The following is a 19,198-nucleotide window of genomic DNA, read 5'->3' on the forward strand; positions in this document are numbered from 1 at the left end:
GGGACAGCGAGGCGGCAGCGACGCCGGGGGAAGCCCGCGCCCCGCCTGCGCCTCCAAGGCGCGCCCAAGGAGCGGGAGCGGCTCCGCGGCGCCGCCCAAGGCATAGGCGAGCGCTGGGCGCCGGGAGCCCCAAGCCGCCGGCCGCGGACAGCCCGGGCAGCGGCCGGAGCGCGGGGGTGCGGCCGGAGGAAGCCGCAGCTAGAGCCGGGGCCGGGGGAGGGCGCCGGGTGCGAGCATCCTGCGCCACGGCAGCGGAGGCGGCTTTGCAGGAGACAAAAGCCGGCGGGAGAGACGCAATGCCCGGCGGGCGCGGGGCCCGCGGTGTCTGAGCGCTCCGAGCCGTGCACCCCGGGGCCGCCCAGGCCGGGCCAGGCGCAGCGGAGGGCGGCAGGCGGGGCCCAGGTGCGCCCGGCCTGTAACTGCTCGGGGGGCGGCGCCCTCCCGCCGCTGCCGCAGTGGCCGGCTCCGCAGCGAGGAGCCATGGGCAACATCTCCTCCAACATCTCGGCCTTCCAGTCCCTGCACATCGTCATGCTGGGCTTGGATTCGGCCGGCAAGACCACGGTGCTCTACCGGCTCAAGTTCAACGAGTTCGTGAACACGGTGCCCACCATCGGCTTCAACACGGAGAAGATCAAGCTGAGCAACGGCACGGCCAAGGGCATCAGCTGCCACTTCTGGGACGTGGGCGGCCAGGAGAAGCTGCGGCCGCTGTGGAAGTCCTATAGCCGCTGCACGGACGGCATCATCTACGTGGTGGACTCCGTGGACGTGGACCGGCTGGAGGAAGCCAAAACAGAGCTGCATAAGGTGACCAAGTTCGCCGAGAACCAGGGCACGCCGCTGCTGGTCATCGCCAACAAGCAGGACCTGCCCAAGTCGCTGCCGGTGGCCGAGATCGAGAAGCAGCTGGCGCTGCACGAGCTCATCCCGGCCACCACCTACCACGTCCAGCCGGCGTGCGCCATCATCGGCGAGGGCCTTACCGAGGGCATGGACAAGCTCTATGAGATGATCCTGAAACGCAGGAAGTCCCTCAAGCAGAAGAAGAAGCGGTAATGCGCCCGGCGGCGTTCAGGAGCGAGGGGGGAGCGAGCGAGCGAGTCAGAAATGAATGAATGGATGGATGAGTGGATGCATGTGCGAGAACCCGCGCCGGCGAACAAAGACAGCGAACCAAAGCAATGCTTCGAATTTTTAAAACGGAATCTCTGCACGCAAATGCAGCGCTAGTAACTTAACCTGGGCGTGTTAGGCTGACTTGCCAGCCTGCCATCGACCTGCCCCCACCCCCAGCTCAGGGGACCTTTTGTCTGAAGGCCGGAGCTCCCTAATAGGGTGGGAGGCCGCTCTGGAGAGTGGACGTGCAGGGGCTGCCTTCTGCCCTCCTGGCCCAGGTGGAAGGCTCAGATGTCAGAGACAAAAGCGATTTCTTCCTGCTCCAGCAGGGCCAGAAGTTCAGGCTGCCCCGCCCTCACCTGTGTGTTACCTGAGGTATGCAGCTCCCAGAATCCTGGGAGTCTCCATCTGGGGGCATGTTGGCAGTGGGAGGTGCTGGGGCAGTAGAAGCTGGATGATTTTATGTCACGGGGCAGGCCCCTGTTGAAATTTCATTTGTCCTGCTCTGGGCCCAAACGAGGTGGTGGTTTGGGCCATCAGAGAACTACTGCCTGGAACAATACACAGCTCCAGGGCATGGGGCCCTGCACTGGCCTTGGCTGGGGAACGGCCCACGAAGATGCCCCTTTCTTGGTGCTTTGTGGTGGTTACGGAAGACCAGTTTTGTTGAGAACTGCTTTTCAGCCTGGAATCAGACATCTTCCAGATGGTTTGGACCTGTCCATGTGTAGGTCATTATCACACAAAGAGACCAATAAAAATTAAAAAAAACAACAAACAAGAAACTGTTGCAGGTGGTGGCAAATGATGCATTTACTGTTTGCAGGATAGTTAAAGGTGTTTAAGGGTAAGGCTCTGGATGTGTGAGTGTGTGTGTGTGTGTGTGTGTGTGTGTGTGTGTGTGTATGTGTGTGGACACAGGGACCTCCCTCTGTACTGTGTAATCGGCATAAATACCTAGACCCATATGTGTAGAATCTTAAATTCTCTTAGCCTACTGATTGGTTTGTGTGAGCACACCAGCTGCAGATGTGTGCTGAATAGCAAGATGGTTTTTGCAAAAGATGTCTCAATAATAACCACTTGATGATGGGTTTTGGTTTTCAGACATGTTTAAAAAAAAAAAACTGCAAATGAATACTCACCTTCCATAGGAAAAAAGACTTTGCTCTGCCCTTTTATATCCTTTTACGCTGCAAGTGGCGACATGTTCAAATTTCTAATTGGGTTCATTGTGGCCTATCTGGTTTAAGTATTTCATTAAAAATGTCTCATTAACGTATTTGATGTCATGCACCAAAAAATAAAACCCCACCTTATTGCAAAAGCTGACCTTGTTGCATGGATTTGAAAGCGAAGCGAAGGAAAAGCACCAGGATGAGGTCCTTCATAATTCATTCCTGGGGAACTGGCCTGCGTAGCAAATGCAAACCACAGTGAGTGCCTGAGATACAAGCAAGCATGTGACGTCATGCTCACCTGTATTCAGGCACTTCACAGTATTACTTGAAAGAGGCTTTGGGAAATAAAGTAAAAAGAATAAATACATATTTTTAATAATGTAATTAAAAAAAATCCTTTATAATCAGGACTGAGTCTTGGTTTGCAGAAGCTGTCATTTACCCTGAAACACAGTATCAAAAAGGAACCTTAAACTTACTGTTTGATTTTGATTTCCTCTTTGAATCCATGTTTACAGGTAGAGTTATGTTTTTCCCCCACTGTGATAAATTAATTTACAAAGGAGGCCTATAAAAATTGGGCATAATCATGTTTGAGCATGTGAGTTAGTCAGATTACAAATCCATGCCTACTGTCCATTGCACTCAGAAACTTAATTTAAGAACCAGAGGTAGAATTCCTGGCTTCCTGCTTGAAACCCAATTCTTGTATGAGATATTTTGAAACAAGGAACCTAGCAGCTCATTTTCCTTTTCTCTTTTGTCAGTGTATTTGGTACCCTCCACTGCTGGTCTTTTTGTAGAAACTCAGTAGAGAAAATATAGCTAAGCAATGTTGAAAAGCCTGCAAGATTTCAGTTTACATATCGACAGCATATTCACTGATTTTTAAATGGGCTGGTCCCATCAGCTGAAGATTCTGTATAGAATTATTAAAAAAAAAAAATCCATCTTCTTTATTTTCTTCACATGCGACAATTTCTTAAGCACTTTGACATTTTGGTAGTTCCACACTATTGAGAGAATAATATATTTATTTTGTGACATTGCAGATGCCAAACACTGTAACCTTTTCGTGCAAAAAAAATCTTAAGTTCAAGATCACTGTTCAAATCCTGCCATGCTTTACAAATGATGCGAAATGATTTTGTTTTTTTTTTCATTATCAATACTTAAAGGGTGCAATCAGCTGTTAGTAATTGTGCAGTAAAGTAAAACCCTGTGGTGTCTCAACTAATAGTTAAGAGTGTCAGTTGATTTCTGTAATGTTTGACCTAGTAAAAGCCCATTTTTGTCTCTGACCAAACAGAGGAAGCACAGGTCATGTCACCTTGGAGTGGGCAGCCAGGGAGTCCCCTCCAGGGGAGCAGTCAGTGATTTATGACGCCTCCTGCCCCTGGGAGAATGAATGGGTGTCACATAGAGGAAGTGGCCTCCCTACATGAGCTTTGGAAATGTTTTCCCACAGACACAGGGAGGCCCGCTTTGTTTTAGAACAATTCTCTTCGCACATTCTCTGTCATGGTGTTGGGACTATGTCTCCTGGTTTCGGTTTTCGTTTCTACTGCTGTAATTCTCTGTCCTGACCATCCTTCTTCTGTTCCCGCTCCCTTTTATATGCATATATGATGCTGTGAACAGAAATAAATTATTTATACAATCAAACATTTGGGGAAATCGTCTGTGGATGCTTTGTGCTCCTGTGTATTTGCTAGGCCTCCTCTGCTGAGTGGAGGGATGGGTCGCAAGGTAATCTGGGGCAGGATCAATTGTCCCTGCTTGTTTGGTTTCAGTGTCTGCTGCACCCTGACTGGTGGGGTTAGAGATCCTGTCCCCCTCTGGTTCCTGTCCATGCTCCTCACGAATCCTTTAGGAAAACGGCCTCAGTGCCCAGCCCGGCCCCAGCCTCTCGATTATTAAAAATTACTTCAAAAATACCATCTGATTGGGTGAAGCTAGAAATACCTAGGTGCTCATACAACACCGTTTGTAATCACAAAACTCCTCAGGGACTTGGCTGCCTCGCTGCTGACATCTGGGTCGAGTTCCACTCTTGAACCCATCAGAAGGATTCCACGACTTGAATCCTCTTAAATAGTAGGTGTGGTAAGACCATTCTGCTCTGTACATGCCCTTGGGAAAAGGTATGCTTTCTAACAAAAAAGTGATTGACTGAGATGCAACAGAACCTCCCACAGGTTCAATGCGTAGCTCACGGAGGCAGATATCGAGCAGCTAAACTAAGTAATGGCTGGGTCTTAACTCTGGAGCCCAAAAGGTCTAGTTTCAAATTCCGACTCATGCTCAGAGCCTCATGATTTTGCTGACGCCTCGATCCTCAGTTTCCCCACATGTAAAATGGGATCGTCATGGTTGTTGGGAGAATAAAACTGAACAGGAAGTGCCTGTCACATACCTGGTGCAGAGCAAGTCCTTAACAGTTTTTAGCTTGACTCCAGACTCAGAGCAAAGTAGCGTCAGCTATCACATCTGATCATCCAGGGCGGTCTTCTCATCCACAGCTGCGAGAGGCTGAATGAGGAGCTCCGCTGAGGTCTGCAGAGTCATATCCGTTACTCCTCGGACAGCCCACCTCACTAGGCTGTGAGCCTCTGCATGGTAAGGAGTAGACCTCTGATAGCTGATGCGCTCATGTAGTACATGCTCAATAAATATTGGTTGAATGACTTAATAATTCATGTTGGTTATTTGGGTTGTAAACTTTCCCATGGACATTATACAAAATCAATGATCGTTTCAGATTAAGTCTTTTCATTAAGATAAAAAGCCATAAAACAATATCATTTTTCAAGATCGCTATTGGGAGATGAGCCATAGAAATGACTTTGTAGAAGGACGTTGAAACTTACACATTAGTAAAACATTTATGAGCTTAGTGATTTCTCTTTGAAAATGAGCAAGGCTTGACTAGATCATTCACGTCGCTGCAGAAGCTAACGTTTAAGCCAGATGGCATTAAAAGGGCTCAGATGTCATTTCTAAGTACTGAAACCCGAAAAATGCTTGAAAAACCATTTAGAAAAACCGTTGCAGTTCCATAAGAGTAAAAATACTAGAAATCAAAGGAAACAAAGATTGAAACCGTTGTTTTTTGGTGCAACGTTACTTTAACGTTGCTTTAACAATTAAATCCTTGAGGAGCCAGGTGACACTTGATATTTGGACAATATTGTCCATTTTGTTTTAGAAGAAAGTAACCCATCGCTCTGACCTCTAACAACTGAGGAGGCTAATTTTAGTCCCATGCAACTGCTGTAGTTTCCCCAAGCTGAGCTTTCCCCCCACAGGAGGTTTCAGTTCTTCATTTGTATGTAAATTTCTGCACTAGACGGTGGGCATCTTGCCTTAATGTTTTGTGCCTTCACTTTTGTCTCCAGAGCTTGTACCCTTGAAACAGTTCTGTTACCAACATCAGAGACTGTTTTGATGTTACATTTGTGTGGCACCCAGGAAGGACAAATTATGTGCCAAGACAGAAGATAAAAGGCCTGAGGTGACGAAGGGAGAGAGAAGAGAACACACCAGAACCGGATCCTCCGTGATTTCACAGCCCTCGCCTGTCCAGCTAGACTCTCCGTTTCCCTCCTCTGTACCCACATGCGTGTCTGATGTCCACAACTGGGCATTTGCCTGCCAGGAACCAAATTCGCCATCTCAGTTGCTATGAAAGCATTTCTGTTCTCTCCTCAAACTTATGCCTTATCCACGTTCACTGATCATTAAAACAGCCTGTCCCACCTCTTCCTGGCTCAGTTGAAACCTGTTTCACATGGAATTTGCACAAGACGCTGGAGTACTTCATACATTTTTTTGCACAACCACTGTTTGAGAATGGGGCTGCTTCAGTTTCAGGGAGGAAATTGCAAACTGAGGATTTCTGAGAAGGTGCATATTGTTTCTTCACCAGGATTAGAAGTGAGAATGAAAGAGCTATGTGGTTTAACCCCGCCTAAATTTTCAGAACATAAGATGGCTTTCTTTGAATTGGTATGAATTTATATGCCTCTCTGGGCCTTAACTTCTAATGAGAGTATCACAACACATTCTTGGAGTGTGACAGCAAGGCATGAAATAACCAAAACGATTTTTAAAGTTGCTTCTGTGGCATGGATTTGAGAGGGCAACCATCTCTGTTGCATGTACTAATTAAAATTACTTTAGTTATGTTAAGTACAGCTCTACGTATTCCTATACAGGACTTAGTCCTCTATAATTATGATAATAAGCTAACCTTTATTGAGCACTTAATATGTGCGAGGCTCCATGCTAAGTTCTTTGTCTGCTTGATCTCTTTTCCTACCAAGAGCCCCAAGAGATCAATTCATTAATCAAATCAATCAATCAATTGATGTATCCGCACTTGCAAAGGAAAAAATTTAGGTGAAGAGAAGGTTAGATCACTTCCTCTGAGGTTGGTCCCTGTTTAGGGTAGAGCCCAGGTGAAGCCCCAGGTTTCTGGGACCAAGGCTGAGCTCTGGGCAGTGCCCCCAGCTTGCTGCTCATAGAGAGGGAAACCCGGCAGGTGAAGGAAACTGGGAGGTGGAGGCTTGTGTCGCTGGTGGGCACCGCCACCCTCCTGCCAGGGAGGGCCACCTTTTCTCACCCCCACTGACATGTCTGACGCCAAGCTCCGGGCCTTGCCTTCCCTTCTTGGAAAACACATCCCAGTGTCTAGGGAATCCAGTCCCTTTGGACCAGCTTCTGTCCTTGAAGCATTTGATTTTTGCTATTCTCTTCAGGAGACCATATGTGTCAGGGCAATGCCTCCTGGGTCACACGGCGCATTTGTTCCCCAGCAGTTGGCCCTGGGAAGTGTCAGCAGGCCTGCACCGGGGTGCAATCTTGACACAGGTCATCTTATTTCTCGCAGCCTAGACCCCTGAACGCCACAGTGAGGCTGAGAACCCCTGCCCTGCCCCCCTTCATGGTGCTTCCAATGATAAAATGAGATAACAGCTGGGAAAGCTCTGTGCAACCGGCCAGGCAGGTCTAGACACACGTAACGTTTGCATGTCGTGCTTAGACTGTGGCCCCTTCTCTCTGCGATGCCGCTCTTGTTGGCAGGGATGTTCCGCTTCTCATCTCGTTACAGACACGCCCAACAGCTCCACTGTCCCCCCTTCATTTTCACTGGTAACAGTTGCAACTCACAACACTAAACCGAAGGAGAGAAACATCTGTCCCCATGCGATTCTGTGGAGGACACAGAACCTCATTGGATGTTTCCACTAAGTGACTGTTGGGAAAAATAAGCCTTCTTATTTCTGTCGTTTGCAGAATACTCATTCTTCTAATGGCGAACTCATGGTTGCTTTCATTTCCTTACACTCTAACTCCCTGGACAATTAATTTCCACTGCCCATGTCTCATAAAAGCTGAAATAGTTTCAACATATAATTTAAAAGTCATGGTAAGGAATGACAATTGCAACAGCTTGTTTCACAAATATGCGTTTGAATTCATTCTTACATAGGTGACATATTGCATTGCTATGCAATTTGAATTGTGCTGGGCTGCCATTTTTATCTTGCAAAAAAAAAAATGCTGTTAAAAACATGACCCACAAACAGTTGTGACACCCATTATACTGGGGACACTCCACTAGGCAGAGGTGTCAGGAAGACATGTGTCATGCGGGGTATCAGGCGGGGTCTCTGCTCCCGCTCCCCACATAAGAATGCAGGACATGGTGAGGCCAAAAAGGAACACCCACGGAGACATAGGTAGGGGAGTCATACCACTATAGTCTCACTGGAGGCTGGATTCACACGACGTGTAACCTGCTGTCCACTTTTCTGCCAACTGACCGACTCCCCTTGCTAGCTGCAATCCGCCGTGCTAACTGCAATCAGCGCTTGCCAGCCACAATCTTGCTAGCCCCCATTTGCTGCTAGCGTAGCCACGGCAGTTATATTAGTGGCCAATGGCTCACTGGTTATAGCTGACGGCCAACTAGCCACAGCTGATGGCCATCCAATCACAGTTGATGGCCATTTACTACCTGAGCCAGCACATTTCTATGTGAGGCCGAGAGCCTGGAGACTGATTTTTGGGGCTCTGTCCCCACACTCCACCCCTACAGGGTCTCGCCTCACAATCTACGCGACAAGCGTCTTCCGCAAGGGGCTCTGTGCGAGGAGCCTGGAGGTGAATGCTATTTCCTGGACACAGCCAAGCTCTCTGGTCACAGCCAGGGTTTCTCAGGGCACTGCCACTCTCTCTGGGCTCAGCCAGACTCTCTGGACTCAGCCAGGGTTCTCAGGGCACTGCCACTCTCTCTGGACACAGCCCAACTTCCAGGACTCAGCCAGGGCTCCCAGGGCACTGCCACTCTCTCTGGACACAGCCCAACTTCCAGGACACAGCCAGGGCTCTCAGGGCACTGCCACTCTCTCTGGGCACAGCCAGACTTCCTGGACTCAGCCAGGGCTCTCAGGGCACTGCCACTCTCTCTGGGCTCAGCCAGACTTCCTGGACTCAGCCAGGGCTCTCAGGGCACTGCCTCTCTCTCTGGACACAGCCAGACTCTCTGGGCTCAGCACAACATATGACACAGTTTTTGTCCTCAGAGGGCTGATATTCTATCTGCTGAATCAGGGCTAAACCATCAAGTGATGTGCTGGACACCAGTGTAAAACTTCACTCAGTGTTACCCAAGAGAAAGTCGTTAATTCAGCCAAGTTCACATTTCCCACAACTCACTTGCCTTGAGGTAAAACTAGAGTAAAACCATATTACTCTGTGTCCTGGTGTGTGTGATTTGAAGACCACTAGCCCTTCCTCAATATCCGGCTCCAACCCTTTCTGAGATTTCCTTGAGGTGGGAGGGGGCAGGTTCCCTGTGCTAATATCCACTGCCTCATCCATTTTCTCCTTTCATACCATGACCACTTGTGCAGGCGTCTGTTTCACAGTCTTTCTGGAAGGTAAGATCAGCATGGTGGCCCAGACTGCTGGCCCCAAATACTACTGACCCTATTGTGTCACCCCCATTCTCAATGTCCAACAGATATTTCAGTGGCATGATTCCTTACCGTCTACTCCCATGTGTAAGGGACTCAGATGTCCGAGAGCCTAGGGACTATCTGAGTAGGTGATCTTGTGCCATCTCAGAATCCCCCTTTGTATCTGACACTTTCTTTTAGAGCCTCTCTTGGGGGTCTCAGCCCCCAAGTCCCCTCCCAAAAGACATCTCAACTGGTTAGAAGTCCTGAGATGAACATGAATCCTCGTGGAGACCCCCATGAACCAATAAGGGGGTGCGTGATCTGTTTCAGAATCAGCTTGCTCCCATAGTTAGGAATTTTCTACATCAGTATTGAAACTGATCATGTCTCCCTGAAATTCTTTCTGTGTTTAATTCTGCACTTCCTGCTTCTGTTTGCATAGGTAATTGGGATGATGGTTTCAAGGGTTGAAGAGTTTGATTCGGGCTAAAGGCTTCTGAAGCAGACACTGCAAATAATCCACACAAATCCAGGCCTCTGTCATCTCTTTTGCTGGCAGAACCCCAGTTTTGCTTGGGGGTACCCTCTGCCGCTTGGCTATGTGCTGATGGACAGTGACCCTATACCCAGCTTAAGGGGTGATTGGTCTGAGCCATGAAATTAATCTATTCTTCTTGCCAGTGATTTGCCTAGGAAGGGTCATGATTCTGACCCATGAGCCTGGAGGGAAAAGCTTATTGGAGAGGAGTAAGTGGCCGGTCTTTGGAAATTTTTCCTTGTGTTTTAAAATTAGACACAGGGTCATAACACTTTCCTTTGCTTCTCTGACTTTCCGAGAATAAAGACATGATGCCTGGAGTGGCTGCAGCCATCTTGACACCACACACTACAGACAGCAAAGGAAAATACAGAAGGGACCTGTGTCTTAGAGGATGTCACCGAACTGCTATAATAACTAACTCTAGACTGCCCCACCGCAGAACTTGTGATTATGTGAAAAAATAAATCACTCTTTCCTTGGGATTTCAGCTAAAAATCCTCAACTGATAAGGTCCCTTAGACAGCATAACCAAACTCTGAGGGTACAGAACATTTAGGGCTCCCCCCAAGGGCTCCCCGTCCCACCACCTCTGTGCCAACAGGTCACAGGTAGATTGGAACCTGCCTTGATTGGCCCTGGCTGGGAAGGGTGGACCACTTGGCTCCTGGTTTAACAATTACTGCCAGGGAGCCAAGGTCATTGTGGCCAGACAAGTGTGGCACACCTGAGTGTCACTCAGAGGAAGCGACTGAAAAGGTCATGAAATGTTAAGCCCTTTACCAGAACTCCTACTCTCAAAAGAAATAATGTTAAATGCTACCATTCATGGAGTGTTGGTTTTATGCCAGACAATGAATCAAGTACTTCACAGTCATTTCATGTAATCCTTTCCAAGAGGATATGAGGTAGGGATGTTCATCCTACCTGCACCTCCAATAGTCAGACAGCTAAATAGGTAGATAAATAGGCAATCATCATCGTAATTGGTGACCATGTACCGAATGCCACGCACTGAACTAAATACATTGGGTAGGCATACTATTTACACCTCATAATAAACATTATGGGATAAGGACTGTTTTTGTCGTCACCCTCATTTCACAGGTGCCAAACGAGGCTTGGAGATGCTGGGTGTCCTGCCAGGTCACAGAGCCACTAAGCAGAGTGAACACTTGAGTCTCGGCAGTCTGACTGCAGAACCCATGCACCCACCTGAGGCAGGGCCGGGCCTGAGGTGGGCGGTGCAGGTTATGAGTCGATAACTGGTGCAGTGTCCCCACCACCGCAGCGCAGAAAGATGTCACAGAGCTCTCCAGACCAGCCCCTCTAAAGTCTAAGTGCACACCATGTACCTGGGGGCCTGTTACATCACGGGGCCTCACTGGCTGGGGCTGGTAATGCCCCAGTGGTGTCACGCTGCTGCTCCCTGACATAAGTGTCGAAGCCATTCATTCCTCCAGAGTGGCCAGACATTGGCTCTGCCTCACGACGGACCCCAGAAAGTGTTGTGCATGAGTGACATCACTCCGATTCCTCTAGGATGGTGGCTTTCACCTGGAGGGCCAAGGTCAGCCAAGAAAGCATGCACACAGGTGTCCCCCTGGAAGATGCTGGCTGCAGTTCTGACACAATATCAGTGAATCTTGAAAGCACTATGCCAGCGAAAGGAGCCATACATGGAACAATACCGTGTGGTTCTATTCACATGGGATGCCCAGAGCAAGCAAATTCACAAGACAGAAAGTGGATCAGTAGTTGGCAGGGGGTGAGAGTGGGACCTGGGGAGTGACCGCCAATGGATGCGGTCCAGGTATTCAGGAGACTTAATGTAAGACCGGAAATTCAATGGGGTTATCTTTGGGGGTGATGGAAATGGTTTGGAATCAGACAATGGTAATGGTTACACAACATTGTGAATATACTAAAACCCACAGAATTTTCTACTTTAAAACCATGAATGTTATATTCCATAACTTATATCTCAATTTTAAAAATTGCAAAACAAAAACCAAAATTTATACCTCCTCTGATGGGTCGTTGGCACCCGCCCCAAGGATCCTTATCCACACATTGATTTCTATTCAGCTGGTAAAATAATAAATTGTAGCAGTTTACTTTTGTACCCAGCAGAGTGCTGGTCTTACATCGCTACATCTGAACAGTCCAGGACAACGGTATCTCAAGCATATTTAATTACGTTGTTAGTGACCACTCTATTTGAGCTGGTGTTATCTGCTTTAAATGCCACAGCTGGTCTCTCGAGTACCAAGTCACACTTGAGGTTTGCTTTGGGAAAACGCAAGAGTTGAACAGGTCTGAGAGCAAAGAGCCAGACCGATGCTATTAACCATGATTTCTATAATTCCTTCGTTCATTTTTCAGATCGGAGGTAATCACACTCCCAGGAATATGGATTGATTCCAGAACAGCCTTTCTGTGTCTCTACCTATTGTCCTGCCAACAGCCTGACAGTAAGCTCAGGACCCTTCTCCTAATGTCAGGCTTTTACCCAAGTGAAAGTGCTTGAATATCCACATTTTGCACATTTTGCACTCTCAGATTCTAGGAAGGACCCCGTTCTAACTATGATTTGTTCAAGGACTCCAGAGGCTGTGAAAAGGATTCTGAGCCTTGAGTTTCCGAGCTGTTCTTGCTCTCTGTGCACACAGGCCTTTGTATGTCTTCTCAAGGTCATGTTAACTCTTCTCTGTCTGGTTGGTACCCCTGAAGATTATTCTCAAGACCATTCAAGTTAAACATTCATCTGCCATTTTGTCAACATACTCTGGAATTAACAAATTCTATAGACCACTGCTCCTCAAACGGTAACGTGCATAGGACTCACCTGGGGACTTGCCAAGTTGCACAGTCTCACTTGTCAGGTGTCGGTAGGGCCCAGCCACCTGCATTTTAACCAGCTGTCCGGTGCTGCTGGTACCGCTGGTCAGCAGACCACACTTTGAGCAGCGAGGAAGGAAGCCGTGCTTTCCTCATCATGGAAGATGGAATGGAATGCATGATGTGTCACCCTTGCACTTACACCAGTGGATCCAGTGTAGATTGTGAACAGGACAGAGGGACATGCATGTTTTGTGCCAGGAGGGGACCCAGAAAATGCACAGAGTCACCTCCACAAAGTGAATGTTGCCATGGCCTCTGCTGGCGCGTGGTGCCAGGAGAGGCACGTCGATACCAGCTGGTTGCTGCTGCGGCCCAGGTATTCAGGAGACTTAATGTAAGACCGGAAACTCAATCTGCTACATTCCCAGACTATCCCTCAGCAGCCATGAACTTTCTAGGGTCCAAGAGGATCCATATAATTTACAGAACCTTAAGGTACTTGGCTGGCCTTGGGATAGCTGTTTGGCTGCATGGCAGTAGGCGATGCAAGGGTGACTGACAGTCCGTGCACACCCCCTCCTGGGTCCTCCCATTCCCACTGAGGCAGTCTCTCTGCACCCGGCACACTCATGTGCATGGATTGACACGAGGCCATGCCCCCAATACTCCCCAATGTACCCTGAGTGGAAATGGGCAGTTCCGAGAGGAGGTCCCTTCTCCACTCTCTTCCTCCCCTCTGTGGGATTGAAAGCAATGACTCCAAGATAACTGAGGTGCCAGATGGGAGCAGCCTGCAAACCTAAGTCACCTCATCCAGGAGAGGCAAGCTGCTCAACGTGAGCTGGACAGACACCTGTGTCACGTTACACCACCGGGGTTTCAGGGTTTATTTACTGACACAGCAAAGCTGGGCATTCGTGCCATACACCCCCCACCAGCACCACCACAGAACCCACAGTGCGTGACCAGCATCAGGAAAGGTGGTGACAGGGAGCCAGCACGTGCAAAATTCCCTTCGCTTTTTAGAGGTTTGTCCTCAGGAGTCTTGTTCCATCACCTTCCATTTCTTACTTTTTAAAACAGAGTGCACGTGCGCATTGGCACTTCCCGGTGCTTTCAGGTGCTCCTATTCTTTCGGCATCAAGGGCGATGCCTCTGCAAGGTCAGCGTCAGGGGAACGTCACGTTTGTTTAAATCTTAAGTTTCACTGGCAGGTGCATATAATTACACCCCAGCCGCAAAATGAGCCGAAGATTAAAGGGAGTGCTGGATGTCCGAGGGCAGTAGAAGCTTATCTTGGGAAGTATATTAGCTTCCTGTGGCTGCCACAACAAGGCATCCTAAGCTGGGGGGCTTAAAACAACAAGAATTTATTCTCTCACAGTTCTGGGGGCCAGGGTCTGAAATCAAGGTGTTGTGAAGGTAGGTTCCTTCTGGAGCTCTGACGGAGACTCTGTCCCAGGCCTCTCTCCTGGCTTCTGGGGGCCGCTGGCAACCCTCGACACCCCGTGGCTGGTACATGCCTCACTCGAATCTTTGCCTCTGTCTTCAACTGCCCTTCTCTATATGTCGTCTCCTCTCTCTTCCCTTCTAAGGACACTTGCCATTAGATTTAGCGCTCACCCTAATCAGGATGGTCTCATCTCGAGATCCTTAATTACACCTGCAAAGACCCTTTTTCCAATTAAGGTCACATTCACAGCTTCTGGGGGGACATACGTTTCGGGGGCCACCATTTTGTCCAGAGAAGAGACATTTCCCCAAAGGAATTGTTGAAATATTGACTGAACTCAGAGCATTGTAAGCTGGGGACTCCATGTGTCTCATGCCTATTCTGTGTAAGTGTCTCCCATCCTAAATGACACTGACATATTTCAGCCAATAGTCACCCACCTGTGAGTCTCTGGAGGGACCTCACCTGTCTTGGAGTGTGCTCTGTCCAGGGAACTGCTGAAATGGCAGACCTCTAGTTTTTTGTTAGTCTGTGTGCTTATTTGAGTTTCTGGGAACTCAATCCAGAGCACCTGTATTTGAAGGATAGGCAGAGAACATATTCCAGAAGTGGAGGGAAACAAGGCAGGCTGCCCTGACCCTCAGGGGGTGTCAAACGTGTGGCCTACCTGAGACTCTTGTCAAGAAGCTTTTTACTCAAAGTAGCTAAACCCCCAAATGCCGTGAGTGAGTGGAACCCACACTCTTTGGAATGCCAGCCCCACACCCCTCTTGTTTATTCACTGAAGTCTGAACAGAATGGATTTCATCACATCATTGTGAGTTTCTCAAATGGAATTCCACTTGAGTTACATTATGACACCGAGGTGTTATGAAAGATTACTGACAAAAGAAGCACGTGTGTGAAGAAGATGCCAGATGATCTTGACCGAAGGTGATTCTCTTCTAGTATTTGGATTTGAGCGTGGACCCTCCAGTTCACCGTCCTAATCCATGAATATCAAGGTCCCATGCAGCTGTGCATGTCTGACCTTGTGAACCTCCATTAGGAGAGCCTGGATGCCCTGCCCTATAATCAAACGTGATGTCCAGGGCTGCTGGTCGTGTTATTTTTTACATAAAAGGTGAAAATGATACATTTTCTTTTTGTAAAAAAATCTCTGTGTGAGAGCCAGTTTTCACTAACCTCCTGTTTGTTTGCACTTGGTTTCTGAATATGGTGGCTTTTCCTGAGTTCTGTCCAGGATGTCGCCATGACCAGTGGTGCCTCTGTTGCTACAAAATCAGCTTCTCCATCTGTCCCTGTCCTGGTCACATGGTCACTGAAGTGAAGTGTCACTGCCTTCCGGAATTCAAGGCTCCTTCAGAGAAAGATCCCTCATGGTTCCTGGTGCCACCAATGTAAAGAGAACCAAAGTGTTGTAAGTGCTCGGCTGTAACACAGGTCCCAGACTACCTAGGAGGCCACATGTAAGCCATGCTTGGCCACATTTAGTTCAGGATTGTTTGGTCCATCTCATTCCCTGTGTGTATCCATGTACCTACTACATCAGGAGAGATTCCTCCCAACCCATGCATCTGGCAGCTTGGTAAAGCTCAGACAATCACAGTGCTGTGTAGATTCTGTACCAGGTTTCCTGCTCAAAACTTATTTTTGTGAAACCCAAACCAAAAAGGAGACCCTGAAGATGGAACCTTTTCCTTTAGAGTCATGACCTAATTGTTAGTCCTGAAGTCTCTTGGATTCATATCCCATGAGGGCCCAACGGAACGGTTTTTTACAGGCTGGGTCACTATGGTGCCCACAGCAATGACTTTCTTGTGAGATGGTTATCAGAAAGGAGACAGAGATGTTCCCTAGGACCCTAGACTGAGAGATCTAATCCTGAAATGTGTGTGTTCAGAGTATGCCTTCCTTTGTCCTGTACAGAAATAAACATTCAAGAATGGATATGCTCAGGGCCAGCCTGGTGGCTCAGGTGGTTGGAGCTCCATGCTCCTAACGCCAAAGGCTGCCGGTTCAATTCCCACATGGGCCAGTGGGCTCTCAACCACCAGGTTGCCAGTTCAACTCCTCGAGTCCTGCAAGAGATGGTGGGCTCCGCCCCCTGCAACTCAGATTGAACACGACACCTTGAGCTGAGCTGCCTCCCGGAAGGCTCAGTTGGTTAGAGAATGTCCTCTCAACCACAAGGTTGCCGGTTTGACTCCCGCAAGGGATGGTGGGCTGTACCCCCTGCAACTAGTAACGGCAACTGGACCTGGAGCTGAGCTGCACCCTCCACAACTAAGACTGAAAGGACAACAACTTGACTTGGAAAAAAGTCCTGGAAGTACACACTGTTCCCCAATAAAGTCGTGTTCCCCTTCCCCAATAAAAAAAAAAAAAAAAGGAATGGATACGCTCACAAATGGATGATAGTTGAGTTGGGTATTATAGAATGGTGCGAGTCCTCTTGGGTAAAGCTAGACTGGATTAATTAGCCCAAGGAACCTTCCAACTCTATAATTCTATGCTTCTGTGCAGTCATGAAGATCCATTTTTTCAGACTCTCCAACTTGTGGCAAATTTGTCAACACATGCCCTTTGATTCGAGCTGATTTATATGACAACCTTGCTTACCCTCGAGTTTTAAAATTAAATGAGCATACCCTCTAATATTGTTATCAGAGTAAATTCTATCTTTGTGTGTAGCACAGGGTTCCTCAGTTTTGAAGCCATCAGTTATGTGCTCTGATTCCACACTAGAATGTAATCAATACTTATTAGGGCAAGTGTCTACCCGCAGCTTTCTGAGCCTAGCAAGTAAAAGTATTTATGACCTGACAAACCAGTTTTACCTATTCTCTATCATTACTTTATTGCAGCCAACCTTCGAAGGCTCAGATCTAAAAGTTAATTTGTTTTGAACACAACTTGCAGAATTGATGCTCCAATAAGTCTGAGGATACTTAGAATCTAGGAGTCAAAAATTCACATTAAAAGATACATATTCTCTCCCAACTGTTAATTTTTAACTGTTTCAGGTAAGTGCCACGTTTAATATGAGTTTCTTCAACAGCTACTTTGGGCACAAGAATTGGCTCCAGTGCTGAGCAAGCCGGGGTGAAAGATGACCAGAGTTCTTTGCTGAAGGAATGCCCTTTTAGGGGTGGAGCCAACACAGACCCTCAGTGCAGCCCCCTCAGGGCACCCATTGCGACCCTGACCACATCTCACCGAGATTCCCTGTCTCTCTCTCCCCCTCTAGTCGGTGCCACTCGTGGATGGAATCTCTTTTGTGTTTTCCATACCGTCCTCTTGGCTTGGCAAAGGTAGTCATTTCACTACATTCTCATGAAGTTCCGAATCATGGAAGAGCATCAGTGACTTTGTCCCCCAAAGACCTTGGACGGCAGACCCCTGGGTCTTCCCGATCCCTGCCCTTCTCAACAGCATCTACAGTTCCTATGTACACTGGGCCCTGTGTCATTCTGCTGACAATAGAGAGCACCACATCGAGTTATAACTTGCAGCTTCAATGCTGGTCTCTCCTGGAGCTGCTAGAGGTCAGTCATTGGCACGTACTCCTCTTGGTATGCTCAGTGCCCAGGACATGTACTTATTTTCAATGTTTGCCACCAAACAGTGAGTCTGAAGCAAATCCACCAGGAGAGAGGGTGAGAGGAAGCAGAACCAAACCTCCCACCAGGAGTGTCGCATGGCAGGGGACCAGTGGGGCCACAGGCAGAGGTGGGGACCCCTGAGCTCCTGGGGAGCACAGACGTCAAGAGCAGATGGTTTCCTGCAGGAGGACGCACCACTGGTTCCTCCAGCCAGGACTGTTGGTTCTTAAGATCAGCTGTGCCAACAATAGCTGGTAAATTGGCACCTGGCTTCAGACCTATGGGCTCTGGTCTGTTTCAAATGAAATAAAGAGGAGTTTGAGAAAAGACCTGTAGTCCACAAATGTGGAAATGTTGGAGTGGAGATGCTACAGTTCATTATCCACAAACTTGGGCTTAAAGGGCCTCTCCAGATGTTTCTTAAATGTGCAGGCTAACAGGTCCTTGCATTTAGTCTGGGTTGGGGCCTGGGACCAGGGACCGTTTTGATGTTTGTTTTCCATGGTTTTTCCTGTGGACCCATCAAGAATCTTTAGACAATACCACTCTGGTCCATGAGAAAGCTCTGGCCCCATCACTTTCTGCTCCCTTTGTGACTCTAGTAGGGACACTCAGGACTCTGGTAGGTCCTCATCAATCATGCAAAAAGGGAAGGGTGTCCTGCAGGATTCCAGCCAGCGCCTTGGGGTCCCCCTTATCCTGCACGTGTGGGGACCTGCACAGGTCATATCGCTCACTGCCACTGCAGCTGTTGCTCCTTTGCAGATCAGCATCTTTGAAGAGTGCAATCAAAGGCCGCAGGTCCAGTGTGGAAAGACCCCAGAGTGGCAGCGTGGCCCTCACAACCCTTTGCAGACAATGATTTGCAGACACCGCAGAGGAGAACCGTGAGTGATCACCTGCAGGCTGCATCGCCTGGATCCTGTTTGATGAGGTCGGTGCGTTATCTCTGTGTTCTGTTCATTCCCATTGAAACCGCAGAGATAGCATTACCCTGATACCATCAGTTTTCAACGGCATGCAGTAAAAACGCATAAACCATAAACCTCCCGGGCTGAGGAATGGCTCCCACCTGTGTCTTTGGGAGTACAGTAGCAATTATGAGAAGGGGAAAGCAAAAGCAGTGTTTTCTTATCAAGGAACAGAGTTTTTAATATTACTTAAGAAGAATTTTTCCTAGAGGACAGTGGCTAATGTGAGCACGTGGCTGCCTAATCGTTTGGGGACCCAACAAGAGATGCTTTTGAGGAGTAGACTTCAGAAATTCAGTCCGAATAGGGAACGCCTTACCTACCTGCTGAAACTTGAGGGAGGTAAAAATGACAGCCAAGAGGTGGAGCCCAACGCTACCTCCTCAGAGAGATGCCTGAGTGACAGTTCAGACCCACTGGTTTTCTGACACTGAGAAAAGTGAGAATGAGTGGATTGCCACTCCCGGAGCTCCTTCCAGGAGGGAGGGGAAGTCAGAGATGGTTTGGCTTAAGGAAAGT

At 48.3% G+C, this 19,198-nt stretch overlaps 1 protein-coding gene across 1 annotated transcript; it reads left to right on the plus strand.

Moving 5' to 3' along the window:
* Positions 1-216: 216 nt before the first annotated feature.
* ARL4C (ADP ribosylation factor like GTPase 4C) lies at positions 217-1,881 on the plus strand. Its single transcript, XM_033112832.1, has one exon. It carries the CDS (start codon positions 481-483, stop codon positions 1,057-1,059), a length of 579 nt encoding a protein of 192 aa, XP_032968723.1. The 5' UTR covers positions 217-480; the 3' UTR covers positions 1,060-1,881.
* Positions 1,882-19,198: the final 17,317 nt, after the last annotated feature.

Source organism: Rhinolophus ferrumequinum, chromosome 8, assembly GCF_004115265.2.
Source record: "Rhinolophus ferrumequinum isolate MPI-CBG mRhiFer1 chromosome 8, mRhiFer1_v1.p, whole genome shotgun sequence".
NCBI lineage: Eukaryota > Metazoa > Chordata > Mammalia > Chiroptera > Rhinolophidae > Rhinolophus > Rhinolophus ferrumequinum.